The sequence below is a fragment of the Loxodonta africana genome, chromosome 9 (assembly GCF_030014295.1).
Source record: "Loxodonta africana isolate mLoxAfr1 chromosome 9, mLoxAfr1.hap2, whole genome shotgun sequence".
Taxonomy (NCBI): Eukaryota; Metazoa; Chordata; class Mammalia; order Proboscidea; family Elephantidae; genus Loxodonta; species Loxodonta africana.
This window is the reverse complement of record NC_087350.1, coordinates 48423939-48446464: the sequence shown is the minus strand read 5'-3', so window position 1 is coordinate 48446464 and position 22526 is coordinate 48423939. Positions and strand designations below refer to the sequence as shown.

At 40.3% G+C, this 22526-nt stretch overlaps 1 protein-coding gene across 11 annotated transcripts in view; it reads left to right on the top strand.

Annotated features, from left to right (window-relative positions):
- RALGPS1 (Ral GEF with PH domain and SH3 binding motif 1) overlaps positions 1–22526 on the top strand; it is a 407684-nt gene that overhangs the window by 177928 nt on the left and 207230 nt on the right. For all 11 annotated transcript variants that reach the window (XM_064291416.1, XM_064291415.1, XM_064291413.1 and 8 more), the window contains one exon: positions 9481–9607. In XM_064291416.1, coding sequence (XP_064147486.1) covers positions 9481–9607 — 127 coding nt within the window. The remainder of the gene's footprint in view (positions 1–9480; positions 9608–22526) is intronic.

Sequence of the window (22526 nt, the reverse complement as noted above, 5' to 3'; positions counted from 1 at the left end):
ATGACTTGATTTTTATCTCGTAATTTTAGTTCATTTTACCTATGTGGTTATAGCCCCATTTTCCATCCTAATACTGTATATTCCTGTTTTTTGCCCTTTTTTTCATAGAAATTTTACCTGTTTTATAAAAATTAGTTCTTGGGTTTCATTATTTCTATAGGTTTGGTATTTAGTTGTATTTTGCTTTTTAATACCTTGTCAATTTCTTATTTTATCTATTAACCTATTCTGCTTTTTTTTTTTCTATTTTCCTAGCTTCTTAAGTTGTTTAGTTCATTTATATTAGTTATATTAGTTCTTTCTTGTTTAATGATAAAGTTTAAAACCATAAATTTTCTTCTCAATTCAGTTTTGGCCTCATCACATAGTATATCATATAGTGTTCTTGTTGTGTCTGATTTATAAATAGTCCATAATCTTAGTTTTTATTTCTTCTTTTTCCTAAGAGTTATTGGTGTTTTCAATAAATTTCCAAAGAATTAGATTTTTAAAATTATTGTTGTTATTTTTCTCATTATTCTTTTACCCAGCAAGTATTTAGGCAGTGTTTCCTCTGTATCAGGAACTGTACCAGCTGCGGGGAATAGCGGAGTGATTCTAGCCAGCAGGGTTGCTGCCCTCATGGAATTCACTGTGGAATGAGACACAAATGTAATCATAGAATTAATTACAATCGTAATAAATATGAAAGAAAACCTCAGGGTGCCCCATAAACTTTATTAGAAGTGAAGTAACATGTTACATTTAGTGAACTTTCCCTTCATTTCATTTCCTTGCCCCTTTTCCTGAACATGAATGCTTTTTGTACTTGCCTGACTTAGGTAGGCAAGTAATTTATTTTCTTATATGTAACTCTGATGGTTTCTTCCTGAGGCTTCCCAGAAACTGTAAAATACAAAAGAGCCTCAATTAATATGAGGTTTGCAATTTATGGCTTTAATTGTAATAAAAGTTTTAAAAATGTATGGCAAGTAAATGCTGTTATTTTCTGATTAAACAAACCCTGTATTTTCAAAATTAAATCTTATAAGAATTTTATCAGCATAATACATGCACATTAATTTTGAAATCACTATGTACTGAATGGTTAAAGCCATCAACTGCTAACTAAAAGGTTGGCGGTTCAAAACCACTAGTTGTTCCACAGGAGAAAGATGTGGCAGTCTGCTTCTGTAGAGATTTACAGCCTTGGAAACCCTATGGGGTCGCTGTGAGTCAGAATCAACTCGGTGACAGTGGGTTTGGTTGTTTTTTTTTTTTTGGTTTATGTACTGAAAGGCTTATAATGAGAAACAGCGCTCATTTTCTCTGCCTCTCACACCCCATTTATTTCACAGAGGCAACCACTTTTGGCTGTTTTAGCTATTCTGTTAGTACTGCCCATTTCCACCTAGGTCCTTTTGCTAGAGTTTTTTTTTTTTTTGTATTTTAGATGAAGGTTTACAGAGCAAATTAGTTTCTCATTAAATAATTAATACACACATTGTTTTGTGACATTGGCTGCCTACCCCACAACATGTCGAGACTCTCCCCTTCTCGACCTTGGGTTCCCCATTACCAACTTTCCTGTCCCCTCCTGCTTTCTTGGCCTTGCCCCTGGTGTGCTCCATTAGTCTCATTTTGTTTTATGGGCATGTCTAATCTTTCGCTGAAGGGTGAACTTCAGGAGTGACTTCATTACTGAGCTATAAGGATGTCTGGGGGCCATACTCTCGGGATTTCTCCAGTTTCTGTCAGACCAGTAAGTCTGGTCTTTTTTTGTGTGTGTGAGCTAAGATTTTGTTCCACATTTTTCTCCAGCTCTGTCTGGGACCCTCTGTTGTGATCCCTGTCAGAGCAGTCAGTGGTGGTAGCCAGGCACCATATAGTTGTGCTGGACTCAGTCTGGTGAAGGCTGTGGTAACTGTGGTCCTTTAGTCCTTTGTGTCTTTGTTTTTTTTATTCTGTGTTGCTCCAGAAGGGATGATACCAGTGGAGTATCTTAGATTGCTGCTCACAAGCTTTTAAGACCCCTGACATTACTCACCAAAGTAGGATGTAGAACATTTTCTTTATAAACTATCTATACCAAGGTTTTTTTATACCAATTGAGCTAGATGTTCCCCAAGACCATGGTCCGTAGCCCTCAGCCCAGTAATTCGGTCCCTCAGGGAGTTCAGATGTGTCTGTGGAGCTTCCATGACCTTCTCTTGGTCGAGTTGTGCTGGCTTCCCCTTGCTAGATTTGCTTTTTTTTTTTTTAATATGCTTTAAGTGAAAGTTTACAACTCCAGTCAGTTTCTCATACAAAAACTTATTATACAAGCATTGTTGTATGACCCTAGTTGCTCTCCCTACAATGTGACAGCACACTCCTTCTCTCCATCCTGTATTTTCTATGTCCTTGAACCAGTTCCTGTCCCCTTCTGCCTTCTTCTTCGAGTTTCTTGATCCATCTACTTTAGATAGTATCTAGTTTTTTTTTAGTGACTCTTTTTATGACAGATGTTGGTTTAGTTTTTTTGTTCCACCTTCTCTCATTCTTCAAAAACATGTTAGAGTTAAATCACTTCTGTTAAATGAGAATTCAGTGTTTTGATTGTTAGGACTGTGTAAATATGATTAATTGCATAGTCAAATAGTAAACTGAGTAACACGTCCTTTCTTGAATATTTTTTGTTTTCTCTGGAATTTTTAACTGCCTTTTAAAATAAATTCTTGCTCTATCATATGTGTGTGTATGTATAATTTTAAAAAATTGTTTATTTTATTTTTATTATATGTAATGAACATGTCTGTTTCCACCCCACAAATGTGCCACTGGATCAGATTTTCTTTTGAGCCTTCTTTTTACCTGGAGACATCTCTCCCAGGGCTGATTCAATGTGAATGGTTTGGTTTTTTTTTTAATTGTTGTTGAAAATACACACAGCAAAACATACACCAATGCAACGATTTTTGCGTGTACAATCCAGTGACATTGATTACATTTTTCAAGTTGTTCAGCTACTTTTACCCTCCTTGTCCAAATTTTTCCTCTCTCATTAATATAAACTCACTGCCCCTTAAGCTTCCTATCTGACCTTTAAAGTTGCTCATGTCAGTTTGGCCCCGTATAGATAGTTCTTTAAAAGAGCACAGTGCTCAAGCCACACATTCTTTATTAATTAAGCTAAACTATTGTTTGGTTTACAGAAGACTTTAGGGGATATTTCTAGTTTAAGGTTTAAAGATGATCTTAGGGCAATAGTTTTGGGGGTTCATCAAGCCTCAATGGCTCCAGAAAACCTGGATTCTATGAGGATTTTAAATTCTGTTCCACATGTCCCCCCTTTTGATCAGGATTCTTCTGTAGAATCTTTGATCAAAGCATTCAATAATGGTAGCCAGGCACCATCTAGGTTTTCCAGTCTCATGGCAAAGGAGGCAGTTATTCATGGAGGCAATTAGCCACACATTTCATATCTTCCTTTTCTTCCTGACACTCCTCCTTCCTCCATTGCTCCAGGTAAATGGAGACCAATTGTTATGCCTTGGATGGCCACTTGCAAACTTTTAAGACCCCAGGCACTATGCAGCAAACTAGGAGATAGAACAGAGCATTGATCATAATATTAGGCCAATTAACTGGGATGTCCCATGAAACCATGACCCTAAACCTACAAACCAAGAAACCAAATTCCATAAGGTGTTTGGTTTTACATAAGCAGCTTCAGCAGCTGCTTTCTTCCTTTCTTTCTTTTTGTTGTTGTAAAAATACATATCATGCAGATTTGTATGAAGTCTGAACATAGGAAACTTGGAAATTGTCAAAAATGAAATGGAATGTATAAACATTGATATCCTAGGCACTAGTGAGCTGAAATGGACTGGTATTGGCCATTTTGAGTCAGACAATCATATGGTCTACTATGCTGGGAATGACAGCTTGAAGAGGAATGGCCTTGCATTCATTATCAAAAAGAACATTTCAAGATCTATCCTGAGGGACAGTGCTGTCAGTGATAGGTTAATATCCATATGCTTACAAGGAAGACCAGTTAATACGACTGTTATTCAAATTTACGTACCAACCACTAAGGCCAAAGATGAAGAAACTGAAGATTTTTACCAACTTCTGCAGTCTGAAACTGATTGTACATGCAATCCTGATGCATTGATAATTACTGGTGATTGGAATACGAAAGTTGGAAATAAAGAAGGATCGGTAGTTGGGAAATACGGCCTCGGTGATAGAAATGATGCCAGAGATCACATGATAGAATTTTGTAAGACCAATGTCTTCTTTGTTGCTGATACCTTTTTTCACCAACGTAAATGGTGACTATACACATAAAAAAAAAAAAAAAAACATAGACCTTGCCAAATGGAATACATAGGAATCAAATTGACTACATCTGTGGAAAGAGGTGATGGAAAAGCTCAATATCATCAGTTCAGAACAAGGCCAGGGCCAGCTGCAGAACAGGCCATCAGTTGCTCATGTGCAAGTTTGAGTTGAAACTGAAGAAAATTAGAACAAATGCATGAGAGGCAAAGTATGGCCTTGAGGATATCCCACCTGAATTTAGAGACTATCTCAAGAATAGATTTGATGTGTTGAATAGTAATGACTGAAGAACAGATAAGTTGTGGAATGACATCAAGGCCATCATACGTGAAGAAAGGAAGAGATCCTTAAAAAGGCAGGAAAGAAAGAAAAGAACAAAATGGATGTCAGAAGAGACTCTGAAACTTGCTCTTGAACATCAAATCACTAAAAGAAAAGGAAGAAATGATGAAATAAAAGAGCTGAGCAGAAGATTCCAAAGAGAGGCTTGAGAAGACAAAATGAACTATTATAACAACATGTGCAAAGACCTGAAGATAGATAACCAAAAGAGAAGAACATGCTCGGCATTTCTCAAGCTGAAAGAACTGAAGAAAAAATTCAAGCCTTGAGTTGCAATACTGAAGGATTCTATAGGGAAGATATTAAACGGTGCAGGAAGCATCAAAAGAAGATGAATGTAATACACAGAATCACTGTACCAAAAAGAACTGGTCGACGTTCAACCATTTCAGGAGGTAACATATGATTAGGAACGGAAGGTACTGAAAGAAGAAGTCCAAGCTGCACTGAAAGCATTGGCGAAAAACAAGGCTCCAGGAATGGATGGAATACCAATTGAGATGTTGTACAAACAGATCCAGCACTGGAAGTGCTCACTCATCTGTGCCAAGAAATTTGGAAGACAACTACCTCGCCAACTGACTGGAATAGATCCGTATTTATGCCTATTCCCAAGAAAGGTGATCCAACCAAATGCAGAAATTATTGAACAATATCATTAATATCACACACAAGTAAAATTTTGCTGAAATCATTCAAAAATGGCTGCAGCAGTATATGGACAGGGAACTACCAGAAATTCAAGCCAGATTCAGAAGAGGATGTGGAACCAGGGATATCATTGCTGATGTCAGATGGATCCTGGCTGAAAGCAGAGGATACCAGAAAAGTATTTACCTGTGTTTTATCGACTACACGAAGGCATTTGTGTGGATCATAATAAGTTATGGATAACATTGGGAAGAATGGGAATTCCAGGACACTTAATTGTGCTCATGAGGAACCTGTACATAGATCAAGAGGCAGTCATTCGAACAGAACAGGGGGATACCGTGTGGTTTAAAGTCAGGAAAGGTGTGCGTCAGGGTTGTATCCACCATATCTATTCAGTCCATACGCTGAGCAGATAATCAGAAAAGCTGGACTGTATGAATAAGAACAGAACATCAGGATTGGAGGAAGACTCATTAATAACCTGCGTTATGCAGGTGACACAACCTTGCTTGCTGAAAGTGAAGAGGACTTGAAGCACTTACCGATGAAGATGAAAGATCACAGCCTTTAATATGGGTTACACCTCAACATAAAACAAAAACCCTCACAACTGGACCAATAAACAACAACATGATAAATGGATAAAAGATTGAAGTTGTCCAGGATTTCGTTTCACTTGGATCCACAATCAACACCCATGGAAGCAGCAGTCAGGAAATCAAAATACACATTGCATCTAGTAAATCTGCTGCAAAGGACCTCTTTAAAGTGTTGAAGAGCAAAGATGTCACCTTGAAGACTAAGGTGTGCCTGAACCAAGGTATGGTGTTTCAATCTCCTCATGTGCATGTGAAAGCTGGACAATGAATAACGAAGACCGAAGAAGAGTTGATGCCTTTGAATTATGGTGTTGGCGAAGAATATTGAATATACCAATACTGAATGTACCATGGACTGCCAGAAGAACAAACAAATTTGTCTTGAATTTGCTCCTTAGGAGCAAGAATGGCAAGACTTCATCTCACATACTTTGGACATGTTATCAGGAGGGATCAGTCCCTGGAGAAGGACATACTTGGTAAAGTAGAGGGTCAGCAAAAAAAAAAAAAAAAGGAAGACTCTCAACAAGATGGATTGACACAGAGCCTGCAACAGTGAGCTCAAGCATAACAAGGATTGTAAGGATAGCGCAGGACCGGGCAGTGTTTCATTTTGTAGTACATAGGCCTGCCATGAGTTGGAGTCAGCTCAATGTCACCTAACAACAACAAAAACAAGCATTTGCCAATTCAACTTTTTATAGATGTATAATCTATTGACGTCAGATTGGTTGTTCTTAAAAGGTCTGCTGCTCATCTGTCATCCCAGAACCTCCCTTTACTACTCCTATCTTGGATCCACTATTTTCTGTATCCAGTGTCTTTCTGCTCACAGTTTATTCCTTGATTTTTCTGGAAGGAATTTTCAAGTAGTTTTTAAATAAGCATGTATAAGAAATAGATGTTCTGAGTTTTTTCATGACTAAAATTATTTTTATTCTATCTTCTATGCTTGATTGATAGTTTTGCTGGATGTAGAATTCTAAATTGAAAATCCGTTTCCATCAGAATTGTGGAGGTATTTCTCCTTTGTTTTCTAGCATCCTGGGCGTTGCTATTGAGAATTCTGATGCTGCTCTGAATCTCATTTGTAGGCACAGGATGGAGCAAATGAGAAAAGTTATCCAGATCCACTCCTTCTGAACGTGTGCGTGAGTGTATGTAAAGGATAGGGGGTGGTAGGCAGTATGCAGATAAGGCAAGATTAACAAAGGGGGCTGTGACCTGGAGGAGACTGGTTTTAAAATTAGGAAAGCAGCAAATGTAGCCTTTGGTTGTTTCATTCTGCCTAAAAACCTCAATTGTTGGTTTTATGTCAATCTGCAAGGGTCTAACCTCATGTTGACCTGGCCACACCCGTCAGGACACAGATGACAGGCAGATCACCTCTGTGGTACCATGGATAGAGGCATTTGGCAGGCTGGACTGATAGGCTGAATGTGGTAGAGGCCATGGGCAGTCCCCCAGCTGAGTCCAGAGACCCAGTGGTACAAGCACTAGGCCCAGCATGGGTCAGCCACAGGGTATGTGAGGAAGGCATTGGGATTTATCTGACTACTGGATGAATAGGGGTGGCCGCCAAATAAGTCAGTAGGTTTCTAGGTTCTATTAATAAAGAAATGGCCTCCTGAACTGGGGGCCTATTCAGCTTTGCAGTGGGGCAGTTCACAACTAGAGTATCTGGTTCTGATCTGGGTATATAGTTTTCGTTTGGCAAATTTATCATCTTTTAACTGCTCGTTTCACATACCCCCTCTCTGTATAGCTTTCCTAGACATTTCCATCTCCCATAATTAATTTACTGTTTATCTAGGTTCTCAGTCCCTGTTCACTCACTTACCACCTTATTATAGATGTCTTCTCTATTAAGTCAAGTTTCCCAAAGGACCTGGACAAATCACTTAACCGTTTTGTTTATGAACCTGAAATGAAGGCACTAGTCCTGGCTCCATCTGTCATCTGTATCCCTGGGCTTTGTAAAGAGGAGTTGTATGTGAGGTAGTTTACAAACAGTAGGTGTAAGATATTGTTACTTCCTGTCTATTTGTTAATGTGATGGGTAACAGCCTCAAATTGGTGAGCCAGTTAGGCAATCATCATCCCCAGCATAAGTGTCGTATCACCGTCCTGATGTGTCCTGAATTGCTGAGTGGAAAAAGAAAAGCTTGCTTTTTATTCTCCAACTTCTTCAGGTACTGGAACCTTCCTTTCAGCATATTCTTCTGCCTCTCCTCCCTGGAGTCCATAAGCCATGGCTGCTCATATGCAGTGAGCTGCTGCCCAATAATTAAAATGTCAGAGAAGAAGTTTCCCAAACTACTGAAGAACCCCAGGGAGGTTGCTTTAGTATGAAAGGGAAAACTGGCCTGCCTCCCTGGTGTCAAAAAGTCACTGTTCCACTTCTCTCTGCTGCATGATGGGCTGTTGAACACAGGCCTGCCTCAGTCTGAAGGACATGGCAGGTCTGTTGGTCCAGGTCCTTGAAATGACCATTGAGGTCTCAGTGCACAACACTTGGTCAAGAACATTCCATTTTCACTCCTAGACTTAACCTTTGATCTCAACCCCGAGAAGCACTGGGCCCTGGCAGGTGGACTTGGAGGAGCTCCCAACATCAGCCACATGCTGTGCCACATGCAGACCTTCTTCAGTGACCTTCGTCTTTCTATCAAGCCTGGTCTCTCAGCCCACATTCCTTTCCTCAAAGCCATTTTATTCAAGGAGACTTGCTGCCATGTTCTGGCGCTGGGCCTTGTCCTGGGACACACAGAACCACCACAGCATGATTCCTTAGCATCATATCTTGAAAAGCAGTTCGAGAGTCTAGTTCTTCCCCTTCCCTAGTGACCACTTTACATACCACAGATCTCAGTCATAAAAGGATCTTGCTTCTCTCATCTCTGGGCTGTGGGTGCCTGCTCATCCTGTGTTTGCTTAACTGAGTCACCCTTTATGTGACTGCATATGGAAAAGAGGTTGGCTTTTTTTGATTAAAATACCATCCCTGGTGTAAATATGACATAGCCATAGACTACCGGGAATCTGGAAGAGACAGCCTAGATTGGAGAGAGGGCTGGCTATGTGCACAAAATGCACATGTGAATCATGGAATTTCCTGAGTGCCTTCAGCAACAGTAAAGTTGTTGAGGAGAGAGCCAGCAGCTGTGGACAGGGGGAAGAGACCTAGCATAGCTGAGAAATAGCACGTGGATGAGTTTTTTGTTGTTGTCGAGTCTGTGCAACCACGGAGGTAGGTGCTGTGCAGGGGATTCCGGCATCATTTATAACAGTGGACTAGGTGTCTTTGGAGGATGTCTTTAAGTGTGAAATTCTATGAAAATGACAAAATTGAGGCTGTGAAATGTTTCGTCTCTGTATGAAACGACCTTTTAAAGCCTTTAGTTGTGCCCAGGATTTGGCATGCCATAGACATGCCATATAGGATGTTTCCTTTTAACCTTCTTCCACAGTTATCCTTTTTCTTTAGCTTCTTCTGGTTTACTTTTCTTCTGTCTCATACCAGCTGGGATAACAAGTAATATTAATTTTCTTACTCTGTATCTTCTTCTCTCTCCAGCTTTTGAATCGAAAAGACAAGACCACCTTTGAGAAATTGGACTACCTGATGTCTAAAGAAGATAATTACAAGAGGACTCGGGAATATATTCGAAGCCTGAAGATGGTTCCCAGTATTCCCTATCTAGGTAGGAGTCTGTCTGGCTTATTATTTTTTGAGAAATTTGCTCAGTGTCAAACAAGATGTTTTTAATGTTTCTGTTGAGAAATTGCAAGGAAGCAGCATGGGCCATGAATAAAGAGGCGATTGGTTGGCTCCTTTGACTGGAACAGGCTGCTAATACTTCCCAGAGATGGGAACTTGATGAGGTCTTTGAAACAAAAGACATTTTGTCTCTTATATAGGTGACCTGTGAATCCTAAGCCTCCAGGAGGGTCACAATTACAGTAACAAGACTCTTACTGGCTCATCCGCATTCTCCTGAATTGGAGAACCCAGGCCCAAACCCCTCTGTTCTGGTTCTCTGGGTGTTATTAGTATACTTCATATGAATTGTAAAAACAAGATTATAAAAATGATTGTTGATTTTTCTGACTAGAAATTAATGCATGTTCATTGTAAGGGATTAGGAAGATAAGAAAATTAATATCCTTTATTATCCCACCTTGGAAATCCCAGTGGTATAGTGGTTAAGACTTCGACTGCTAACCAAAAGGTCGACAGTTCGAATCTACCAGACACTCCTTGGAAATCCTGTGGGGCAGTCCTACTCTGTCCTGTAGGGTCGCTGTGAGTTGGAATGGACTGGAGTGTTTTTTGGGGGGAGTTGGGGTTATCCCACCTAGAGATAATCACTGTTTTGCTCCATATCCTGTCATTCCTTTTAGTGCATATAAAAATATACATTCTTACTGTATTGTAAACATTGAAGTCCCTGGGTAGCACAGCTGGTTAAGTGCTGGACTACTAGCCAAAAGATCGGTGGTTCAGGCCCACCCAGAGGCACCTGGGAAACTAGGCTTGGCAGTGTGCGCCTGAAAAGTCCAGCCGTGACAACCCTGTGGAGCAGCTCTCCTCTGCACACACAGGGTCGCCACCCACTGGCAACCAACAACAACAAGTTGTGAACATATAACGTCATTATCTGAATTGCTGTAGTGTAACTCAAACTCATCAGATGGATTTGTCATAGTTGAATCTGCTCACTAATATTGATCGTTAAATGGCTTCTAAGCATTTGCCATTGTAATGCTGCAATGAACATCTGTGTTGCAAACACTTTATGTATCTATATAGTTATGATTATTACTTTATGATAAATTCCTAGAAGTGTGATAACTTATTACTTATGCAAAATTATATGCCTTTTGATGTATATTTTCAAAGTGCTGTCCAATGAGGTTGTACCAACTTATGGTTTCATCAGAAGAGGATGAGATTGCCTCTTTTCTCCCACTTGCACAAACACTGAGTGTTTTCATGTTTTCCTCTCTTTTTTTAATCTTTGCCAATTTGATAGGTGAAAAATACTAAGTAGTTTATGTTTCAGGGTTGTGCTAATTTTTTTGAAGAAATGTTTCTGTGTTTTTATGACTAAAATAACTTAGTCAAAATAATTTTAATAGCAAAGGAAATTAAAGTTTCATATAAGTGACCCCTAATATTTTCAGCGACTCAGTGTATTTTTTTGGAGATGCACCTTTGACAACTTTTAAAATTTCTTCCATGGGCATTATTTATTTAGATTTTCTAATACTTTGGAAGTCAATTTGGAAAGTTTATTTTTTAGTAGAAAATTACCCTTTTGATCCAGGTTTTTGCAGTTATTAGCATAGAGGTTTTTTTCTTGTTTGATTTTTGACCATAGAGTTGTATATAGTATTTCCATAAATTTTAGCCCCCTATTTTTTATGTATATATCATTGTATTTGCTTTTGTATTCCTAAATATTTTGCATTTTTGTTTTCTCTTTCCTTTTTAATTTGCCTTGCCAGAGGTTTGTCTATTGTTGCTATATTTCATCGATTTTATGATGTACTTCCCACCTCCGCCCCTCCCATATTTTATCATCTCTGAATTGGGACGAATCTTTCAACTGATAATAAGAAAGCATTGAGACATTGATTGGCAGCAGTTTTTCTTAGCGAGACATAAATAATGGTGCATCTTATCATAGATGATATCTTAAATTTGATGAAATACGGAATTTGTTTTTGTCTTTTATAATTGCTTTCTCCTGTTTTTCTGAAGTTGTCTTGTTATTTCTATTAACTACTTGAGTTGAATTATTGATTCATTTGTGTATATATTATCCTTTCCACTTTAGTGTAGAAAACAGCTAAGGTAATAAAATTTTCTCTAATTGTTGCTTTTTTGCACCTTACATGTTTGAATGTAATAGTGTTCTCAGTGATATTCTTTAAATACTCTGTAATTGTGGATTCAGTTTTTCTTTTATTCAAGTATTTTTTAAGGTAGCTTTCTTTAATTTTCAAGGGCTTGGGTTCTTTGAGGTTTTTTTTTTAACAGCTGTGTTGAGATATCATTTGTATGCCATACAGTTCATCCATTGAAAATGTATAATTCAATGGTTTTTAGTATGTTCACAGAACTGTGCAACCATCACCACAGTCAATTTCATAACATTTTTATCACCCCAAAAAGAAACCCCATACCCATTAGCAGTCACTCTCCATTTCTCTCTAACCGTTACCATCCGTCACCCCCGCCAGCTGCAGGCAACCACTAATTACTTTCTGTTTCCATAGATTTTCTGGAGATTTTATATAAATTGAATCATACAATATATGGTCCTTTGTGACTGGCTTCACTTAGCATCATGTTTTTAAGGTTCATCCATGTTGTAGCATGTATCAGTACTTCAGTCCTTCTTGTTTCTCGATAAGATTCCATTGTATAGACATACCACATTTTATTCATTCGTAAATTGATGGACATTTGAGTTGTTTCCATTTTTTTTGTTATTATGAATAATACCACTGTGAGAAAACCCTGGTGGTTCAGTGGTTAAGAGCTATGGCTGCTAACCAAAAGGTTGGCAATTTGAATCCACTATTTGCTCCTTGGAAACCCTATGTGGCAGTTCTACTCCGTCCTGTAGGGTTGCTGTGAGTCAGAATTGACTCAACGGCAATGGATTTGGCTTGGTTTTGGTTTCCAGGATCCATTAAACATTTATAGAAATTGATCGTATATTAATTGACAAGACATATTTCAAATAACTTCAAAAACAAAGAAGTTTATGACATTCGTAAATTCATTATGAAGTGTTATGTACAAAATGGTCTTGGTCTAATTTGCTTTTATTTCTTTGTATAATATTAATTCTGCAGTTTCTTTATTTTTTATTTGCATTTGTTTGAATCTTTGACTATATTTTAGCTTTTAATATTTTTAAGTTGCTTTATTTTAGGTATGATCCTTGCAAACAGCATTTAGTTGGAATTTGCTTTTGAATCCAGTCTGAGATCTTGCCTATTAATAGGACCAAACCAAAAACCAAACCCGTTGTCTTCGAGTCGATTCTGACTCACAGCAACACCATAGGACAGAGTAGAACTGCCCCATAGGGTTCCCAAGAAGGGCTGGTGGCTTCCAACTGCTGACCTTTTGGTTAGCACCCAAATTCTTAACCATTACACCGCCAGGGCCCTGTTACAGGGATAGTATAATTCTTTTACATTTGTTGATTAACTGATTTGCTTAGTCTTATTCCATATTATTGAATTGAATATCACTCTATGCTTTTTTTTTTCTTTCTTTCATGCTTCCTTATCGTTTCCTTATTCTCTTCTTATGACTAGCCGTAAACTACAGTGTCTTTCTACTTGGTGTCTGTCAAAGCTGCATCTCAGAACTACAGATAGCGGGAATGTTGATACGCACTGCTCCCAAGCCCATTCCTGCATTGTCCAAGGCTAATCAATGGAGGGATGAGATTGATGTTATTAGAGTAAGGACTAGCCTAGTCCACTCCCTGCCTCTGGGTTCAGCTAACCGTGGTGCTCCAGCATTGTTAAGGATAGCCTCTTCTCTCTAATAACAGTGATCAAGAGAGCTGTCACTTATTGTCTGCTTTCTCTCTACCTGGGACTTTGCTGAGTGTTGTAATGCATCATCTCATTGAATGCTCACAGTAGCCCAGTGAGTAAGCAGGACTGAGAGGTTGCCTAGGGTCACATAACTGGAAAATGACAGAGCCAGGACTTGGCCCAGATAGTCTGGCTATAAGCCCTAAGCTTTCTTTCTTTTTTTTTTTTTAAGTTTATTTTATTGTAGTAAAATCCATATGACAAAATATTTGCCGTTTCAACCATTTTTATGTGTACACTTCACTGATATTATGTTCACTATGTTGTGCAGCCATCACCACTGTGTTTCCAATTGTTTTCATTATCCTTAACAGAAACTCAGTACCCCTTAAGTAAAACCTCCCCCGTTTTCTCCTGCCACCTGCCCCTGTAATCACAAATAAACTTTTGTCTCTATGCATTTGCCTATTCTAGGTATTTCATATAAGTGGGATTATTCAGTATTTATCTTTTAGCAGCTGCTAACCTAAAGGTTGGAGGTTCAAGTCCACCCAGAGGTACCTTGGAAGAAAGGCCTGGCAATCTGCATCCCAAAAATCAGCCATTGAAAACCTTATGGAGCACAGTTCTATTCTGGCACACCATGGGGTTGCCATGCATTTGAATCACTTTAACGGCAACTTTTTAAAATTGTTTCAGGCTTCGTCCGTGTCATAATGTGTTTCAGAATTTCATTTCTCTTTATGGCTAAATAATATTCCATTTTATGTATATACTACATTTTGTTTATCCATTCATCTGTTGATGGACACATGGGTTGTTTCCACCTTTTGGCTGTTGTGAAGCCCTAAACTCTTGACACTGCCCTCCCCTGTCACTGTGCCTCCACTGTTTAGGTCACCAGGAATACTCTTATGGTTGCCGCCTGTATGTTTTCTGCCATTTATGAATTGCGGGTAGCCTCCATGGGTCACTATATGAAGTGTGATGAATTGTCTCTATTCTTTCTTGTGACACTCTTTTAAATCTCACTCAGTGGGTTCTCAGATGAGGGCAAAGTGACCATTATCATGTCCACTTCCTGACCCATGTTTCTTGTCCTCAGGCCAAACATATGTACCTCAGATCTCTCCCATAAGATGAGTTCCCTCCTCAGGATGCTGACTGTAGGCCTCTCATGGGTCACTGTGATGGCTGTCCTCAGGCCACAGGACAAATCCACCTTTGCACTGTACATGCAGCCTCAGGCTGTTGCCACTCAGAGTTTCTGGACAGATGTAGCCCTTCTTGTCCTTGACAACCTCATCTTAGCTGCCTGTTTCTGTCAGGTGCTTTCTGACAGGCTCTGTGTAGACATTTGTTCTCTAGCACAGGCCTTCTGCTTTTGACTCTAACTGAGACCAGCTTAACAACTGCCATATTCCTGTCCCATCATTCTTACAATTATTTCCCTCTCTCCTTAAGCCAGTTGGATTGATTTTCTGGTACTTGTCTTAGAATGACTCCTGACATGTATAGGTCAGAGGGAAAGGACAGGAGGTGACTCCTATGTGCTGTCTGCTCTCAGGATAGTGCATAAGGGTTCACTCTGGGAGCCCCACAATTTGCATTCAAAAGAATGAAGTGAGACCCCATTCTAAGGCTCAGTGGAGCCATTTGTCCTCATGTCAGCCAGGGGGCCCTACCTACACATCTGATTGCCATGGGCAGAACCTGCCCAAATACAGTTATGGTTAATCAATACTAGATTCCTCTTGAAAACTCAACCTGTCTGGAAGGATTTGTTTATCTAGAGAGAAAACAGTTACGTAATTGCTGGAAAGTACAATCTAGGAAAAAATGTCTGAGACTTGACCATTTCTTTTTCCCTGGCAAAGTTCTCACTGTAGGTCTTTCTCCCTCCTGGGGTTGGGGAGAGTGATTCTTGGGCAGGAAGTTTAGGTCTGGAGTCCTGGTGGCACAATGATTAAGAGTTCAGCTGCTAACCAAAAGGCTGCCAGTTCGAATGTACCAGCTGCTCCTTGGAAATCCTATGGGGCAGTTCTACTCTGTCCTATAGGGTTGATACGAGTCAGAATCAACCTGTTGGGAACAAGTTTTTGGTTCTGGTATTTCAAGTGCTTCTTGTTTCCACCGTCTGAGACCTTTAGTGCTGTTTCAGCACTTTTTGCTTCTACTTGCAAACATAGGTTTTGTTTTTATAATGACTCTTTTAAATCTCCATGGAATGTTCTGTGTTAATTGGCTTCCTGAGACTATTAACATGTGTGTCTTTTACTACATGTCAAGACACCCTCACGTAGTTCTCGCAGTTGTTACTAACCACGTGGGGGTGTGTTCCAGTTCCTTTTGCTGCAGATTTTATAGGCAGTTGGCTACACTTTGGCGTACTGAGCTCCTTGTGAAACATAATTTAAAAAACACTGAGGGAAAGCCTTACTAACTACATTTAAAAAATAAGACTCTTTTTGTATCAAAAAGTTTCTTCCAAATTACTTCAAAGTGTGAAAATAATGGCGGGAAATAGGTCAGTTATTTGTAGTTTAATTTTATCTGATGGCAACTCCTTGTAACTACGTAGTTCAGATTGAAATAAAAACAGAAGCAGGCAAAGAACTGTGAAGAATGGTTACACCATTTATTTCTAAATAGCTTTCTTGATTTAGGGGTGTTTAGTTTTTTTTTTTTTTTTTTTTTTACCTATTATGCACTCCAGGAAATAACTAAATAAAATTTGGAATATGATGGATTTTAAAAGATTTAGAGCTGATTCTAAAAGTAACCTTAGGCAGTGTGGAAAAATTGTGATCTCTCAAGGGACAAAAATTAGATATTCTGACGGTTCTGAATATTAGGAGAACATTCTTAATAAATTTATCAAGACCTCTAATAGGTGAAGTAAATTTCTAAATCTGAGCTATTCCTTTAGATAAGCAAACCCTTCTTTTTTTTTTTTTTTTTAAAGTAAGCCTTTATTTTTAAGTACACTTCGAAATTTAAAATAAAGGCAAGTTTTTTTGTTTTTGTTTTTTTAGTATAAAACAAATAGGTTTAAACTATTGGAAATTAAAAAGGACTTTGAAAAAGCAGCAGTTACTGGAGTGTGTTTATTCAGATCCCTGCCCCACCACCCCCACCCCAAGCCCCAGAACAGCAAGGTAAGTGAAGAGCTCTTACTCTGAGCCTGAGGGCAGCATACGCCAGGGCCCTCTGTGTATTCTCACTGTCAGTCATTAAATGTTCAGTAAGCGCTTTGTTAGGCCAGGTGATGGATTAGTCAGGCACTGTCTCTGTTCTTAATGGAGCTGACAGACTAGCACTGATCACTATAGGAGCAAATATAGAGAAACCCAATCCAGTCTGTGGGAACCCTGAAGGGTTTTCTGGAGGGAAACAGAGCCCTAAAGGACGAATAAGAGTCAAATGGGTGAAGAAGAAGGAGCTCTGTGGTACAGTGGTTAAATGCTCAGCTGCTAACTAAGAGGTCCGTGGTTTGAAGCCACCAGCTGCTCCATGGGAGAAAGATGTGGCTGTCTGCTTCTGTAAAGATTACAGCCTCGGAAACCCTATGGGGAAGTTCTACTCTGTCCTATAAGGATCGCTGTGAGTCAGAATCAACTAGACAGCAGCTGATTTGGTTTGATTTGGGTGAAGAGATAGGCAGGATGGGGTGGGAGGTGGGGGGAGTGAGCATTCCAGACAAAGACAACTGCTTGTGTAAGAACCCTGACGTGAGGAAAAACATGTTTTTTGGAAATACTGGCTGGAAAGTAGAGAATGAGGGGGAGGATGCATGAGAAGCAGCTGGACCGGAAGGGAGTGGCAAGATCACTTAGGTCCTAGATGCTGGGACTTGGGAGCTAAGGCTCTGACCCAACCTGAGAGCAAAAGGGAACTAGGAAGGGTTATAAGCAAGGGTATGACAGGATTGGATTTGCATTTAATGGATGTCACCTTGGGTGCAGCATGGCGAGTGGCTTAGAAGAGGTCAGGCTGGAGGTGGGAAGAACAGTTAGGGGATCATGCAGAAACTCATGGTGAATCCCTGTATTTTAGAAATTACTAAAGGGAGAAGGGAAGTTCTTTAAAAACAGCACATTTTAGAGCAGAGCTTTGGAAAGACTTAAAAACAGTTGTCATGGAGCATTTACCTGATACCTTGGAGACACGTGGCATTTCCCTGTACTTTGGCTTTGAGAATCAGTATTTGCATGTGAGCTGTGGGCCTCTTTAAAGCAGAGATGAAGGAGCAAGCAGAGATGCTCTCTTGATCTAGGCCTCTTGAGAGCAGGAGGGACTGGACTGATAAAAAAAAAAAAAAAAATTTTTTTTTTTTTTTTGAACTGATAAGACACCGGCAAATCTTCTGCTTCCCAAGACCTGGTTTAGAATGACTTTAAAAGACTTTGGTAGGGGCCGCCACCTAGGACCACAGCTCAGTGGCTCCCAGGCCAGCATTAGTAACAGTGTTATCCTATGATGACCCCGACCCCCAAGTTTGTCAGCGTTAAGGGTAATCCTTTCTTTTACTTGTTGTTAGTTGCCATGGCGTCTATTCCGACTTGCAGAGACCCCATGTATGCAGAGTAGAACTGTTCTATAGGGTTTTCAAGGCTTTGACCTTTCAGAAGCAGATCACCAGGCCTGTCTTCTGAGGCCTCTGGATGGGTTCGAACCACCACCCTTTCGGCTAGTAGTCAAATGCTTAACTGTTTGCACCATCAAGGGAAAATTCCATTCTGTGTTATTGCAGGAAATCCATTTGTTTTTTTCCCCCAGTTCTCCACCCCAAGTGTTTCCAAGGGTCCCCAAGGAACACTCATTTGTTCCACAGATCCATCTTGTTGCTTGGTGCCTCGGCTGGCTGCCTGGCCCCAAACCTCTGATTCCTCCCTCCAGTCCAGCCTGTCCCAGCTGACCTCTCCAGATGGACCCATGTGGAGCCAGGCTCCTCCTTCCTTAGCTGGGGAAGCACAGCTTAGGAATACATAAGTGATGGCAGGGCCACAAGGAAAAACTGAAACCTAGATTCCAATATTCCTGCTCCCAGAGGCCGTGGGCCATACCCCTTGCTCCTCTCTGCTCTGATAGCCATACACTACCAGGGCCTACGCTGCCCCAGAGAGCCTTTGATCAAGCTTCCCTGCTCCAAATCTGGACAACCAAACCTGTCTGGGCCCAGGAAACAGAGAGAAAAAGCTGCTCTCTGACCCTAGTCTCCCACATGCTTCTCAATCAACAGAATAATCCCAAACATTACAACTCCATTCAAAATGAAGGAAACTTTTTCATTATTTTGTAGAGTGGTTAGCTAAGCATTAAGCAGCCTTGGTGGTGCAGTCATTAAAGTGCTTGCCTGCTAACTGGAAGGGTATTTCGAACCTACCAGAGCCATTCAATGGGAGAACGATGTGGCAGTCTGCTTCCCTAAAGATTTACTGCCTTGGAAACCCTATGGGGTAGTTCTACCCTGTCCTATAGGGTCGCTATGAGTCAGAATTGTCTCCATGGCAGTGGGTTGGGTTTGGTTTAAGTAACTATGCATTATTTCAAATCTCTCCTTTCCAGAAGAGAATTTTGCCTTTACTTTTGCAATCTCAGATTTGTTACTTAAAAATTCATATTTCTCTGGGACTTCATAGTCTTGCTCTGTTATTACAAAAAGCCAGTGGATGTTATTAAAATCCCCATTTTATGAATGAAGAAACAGCAAGTTGATTTATGACTTACCCAACATCATATGCCAAGGAGATACCAAGTTTAACTTAAGATCTTACGCTCACGGCTGAGGTCCCACCCAGCTTTAACTTATGTATCCTCTGTTTAAATATCTGTCTCCATGGAGACAAACAGTGTAGGAGAAAAACACATAGAGGTCAAGAAAGGAGCACTTGGGGGAAAATTTTGCTTCTTGCATGCTTGCTGCTTAGAGCTGGAGCGCCTTGCTCTGTTTGTCTCTTCTGGGGCACAGGGAGGACCTGTAGTCAGCTTTTCTCTGAATTGAGTTTTATCTCTCCCCCCCACCCACCGCAAAAAAAAAGAAGGTAAGAGTGCAAGCCCATTTTGTACAAGAAAAGTGTTTTTTTTCATAGCAGGGATCTGTATGCTCTTGAGGACGACTGTTCCTCTGTGACTTCTTTTGTCTTTAGAGTTCTACTTAGAAACTAACGGTGATGATAATTACAACTCACGTTTATTCTTTTACCATGTGATAGACACTGTACTGAACACTTTGTACACATTATCTCATTCAGTCTCCCCAACACTCCTTCCTCTGAGGGAGGCACCATTTTGTAACTTATTTTACAGCTGCAGAATTTTTAACTTGTTTTACAGCTGCAGAAGCTGAGCAAGACTCACATTAAAGGTCACACACAAGTGGTGAGACTGTTGTTCAAACCCTGACCCCAGGGCTGCAATCATTAACCTCAGAAAATGCCATATGTCCCCTCTGACAGGTTTTTATCCTGTGGGTCAGCTGACCCAAAGAAGAAAAGGGTTAGGAGTAGAGTAAGGACTTGTGCATTCCTCAGTTCTCAGGACTAACATGGGGCCATTGGGACATTTTCTTGTACCATTTCAGGGGGAGGGAATTAGGATGACAATGGAATGGCCCTGAGAATCTGAAAGATTTCCTCTGGTAGATAGACTCTAAGATGGCCCCCAAGGATTCCCACCCCCGGTATTCATGGCCTATGTAATTCCTTCTGCTTGAGCATGGGTAGGACATTTTGACTTATTTCTAACAAAGAGAATACAAAAGAAATTATGAGATGTCATTTCCAGGATTAGACTATAAATAGACTGTGGCTTCTAATGTTGGGTGCTTGCTGTCTCTCGCTGTCTTGGATCACTTGTCTTGGGGGAATCCAGTTGTCATATTGTGTGGCAGTCCTACATGGTGAGGGGCAGAGACCTGCCAACAACCATGTGAGTTTGGAAACAAATTTTATCCAAGTTGAACCTTCAGATGAGACCACAGCCCCAGCCAACAGCTTGACAGTAGTTTCATTGAGAAACTTGGAGCCAGAGGCACCAAACTAAGGCATACCCAAATTTCGTGATCCATAGAAACTACAAAATAATAAATGTTGTCGTAAGCTGCTAAGTTTTGGGGTAATTGGTCACACAGTAATGGATACCTAATACAATTGACAACCTTTATCACTACCTCACACTTATTACTTTGTGGCCCAATCTGTATTAAGGTAAAACCAGCTGTGAAACTCAATGCACAGAAGACTGAGATTGATCTCTAGGTCAGCAGGAAGTGCTGGGCACCTCTTAGAAGCTAATTCTGAGGGGAAGAAATCCTATAGGATAGACTGAATGGTTGCAGCTTTGAAAGGTGATATAAATCCTTGCAGCTTTGTGAGGATGAAAGGGCCTGGGAACAAGCTGACTAGGGTCTGAGAAGCCTTTGGAAAGGCTGCAGTTTCCTGATGAGTATACATTGGGCTCTAGAGTATAGTGTGTCCAGGCCTTCAAAGGTCCAAGAAATGTCTGCACAGGGGAAATGAGGAAATCTCTGTGTGGCCGCCCAAGAAGGCTGGGCTTAGGAGAGGCATTCAGCACACACTCATTCTTCTAAAAACTTTTTTAAATTACAGAGGTAACACATTGCTTGTAGAAATGATTCACACTAAAAAGAGATACATAAAGTATCAAACTGAAAATCCCACTCTTCCTCTGCTGTTCCTCAGAGGCAACCACGGTTAACCGTTGATATGTATGTGTCCGGATATTTTTATCTACATGTACAAATATAGGAAACCTTGGTGGCGTAGTGATTAAGTGCTACGGCTGCTAACCAAAAGGTCGGCAGTTAGCTCTACCAGGCGTTCCTTGGAAACTCTGTGGAGCAGTTCTACTCTGTCCTATAGGGTTGCTATGAGTTGGAATCAACTTGACGGCAACAGGTTTGTTTTACAAATATATGTGCATGTGGGTATGTGTATATAGCATATTGGACTTATTAACCAAATTGGGGACATTTTATACATATTGTTTTGCACCGTTTTTGTTTTTTTTTTTTTTTTTTCATTTAAAGTGCCATAGATTTTAGTCAGTAGAGCTGCTTCATTTTTTCCAGCGGCTCTGTAGCACCCTGTTGCCTGAACGTGTGCAGGTTAGTTTGGCCATGCCCTAACTGATGAACACTTAGGCTGTTTCTACCTTTTCACTTTTACAGATAGTGTAGTGGGGGCATCCTTGTACATATATCTTCACTCACCTATGAGAGTATTTTTTTTTTAATTTTTATTGTGCTTTAAGTGAAAGATTACAAATCAAGTCAGCCTCTCATGCAAAAATTTATATACGTCTTGCTATATATACTCCTAGTTGCTCTCCCCTTAATGAGACAGCTCACTCCTCTCCACCATTTCCATGACCATTCAGTCAGCCTCTGTCCCCCTCTGCCTTCTCATCTCCCCTCCAGACAGGAGCTGCACACACAGTTTTATGTGTCTACTTGAACCAAGAAGCTCACTCCTCACCATTATCATTTTCTGTCTTATAGTCCAGTCTAATCCCTGTCTGAAGAGTTGGCTTAGGGAATGGTGCCTGTCTTGGACTAACAGAAGGTCTGGGGACCATGACCTCCGGGGTCTTTCTAGTCTCAGTCAGACCATTAAGTCTGTTGTTTTTTTTTTTTACAAGAATTTGAGGTCTGCATCCCACTGCTGTCCTCCTGCAGGGGTTCTCTGTTGTGTTCCCTGTCAGGACACTTATCGATTATAGCCAGGCACCATCTAGTTCTTCTGGTCTGAGGCTGATGTAGTCTCTGATTTATGTGGCCTTTTCTGTCTCTTGGGCTGATAATTACCTTGTGTCTTTGGTGTTCTTCATTCTCCTTTACTCCAGGCGGGTTGAGACCAATTGATGCATCTTAGATGGCCGCTTACTAGCGTTTAAGACCCCAGATGCCATTCTGTGAGAGTATTTGGGAAACATGATTGCTAGAAGTGGAATTGCCAAAAGACGATTTGCACCTTTGTTTTTGATAGACATTGCTAGAATGCCCTCTGTAAAGGTTGCAGTTACTCTTCCACC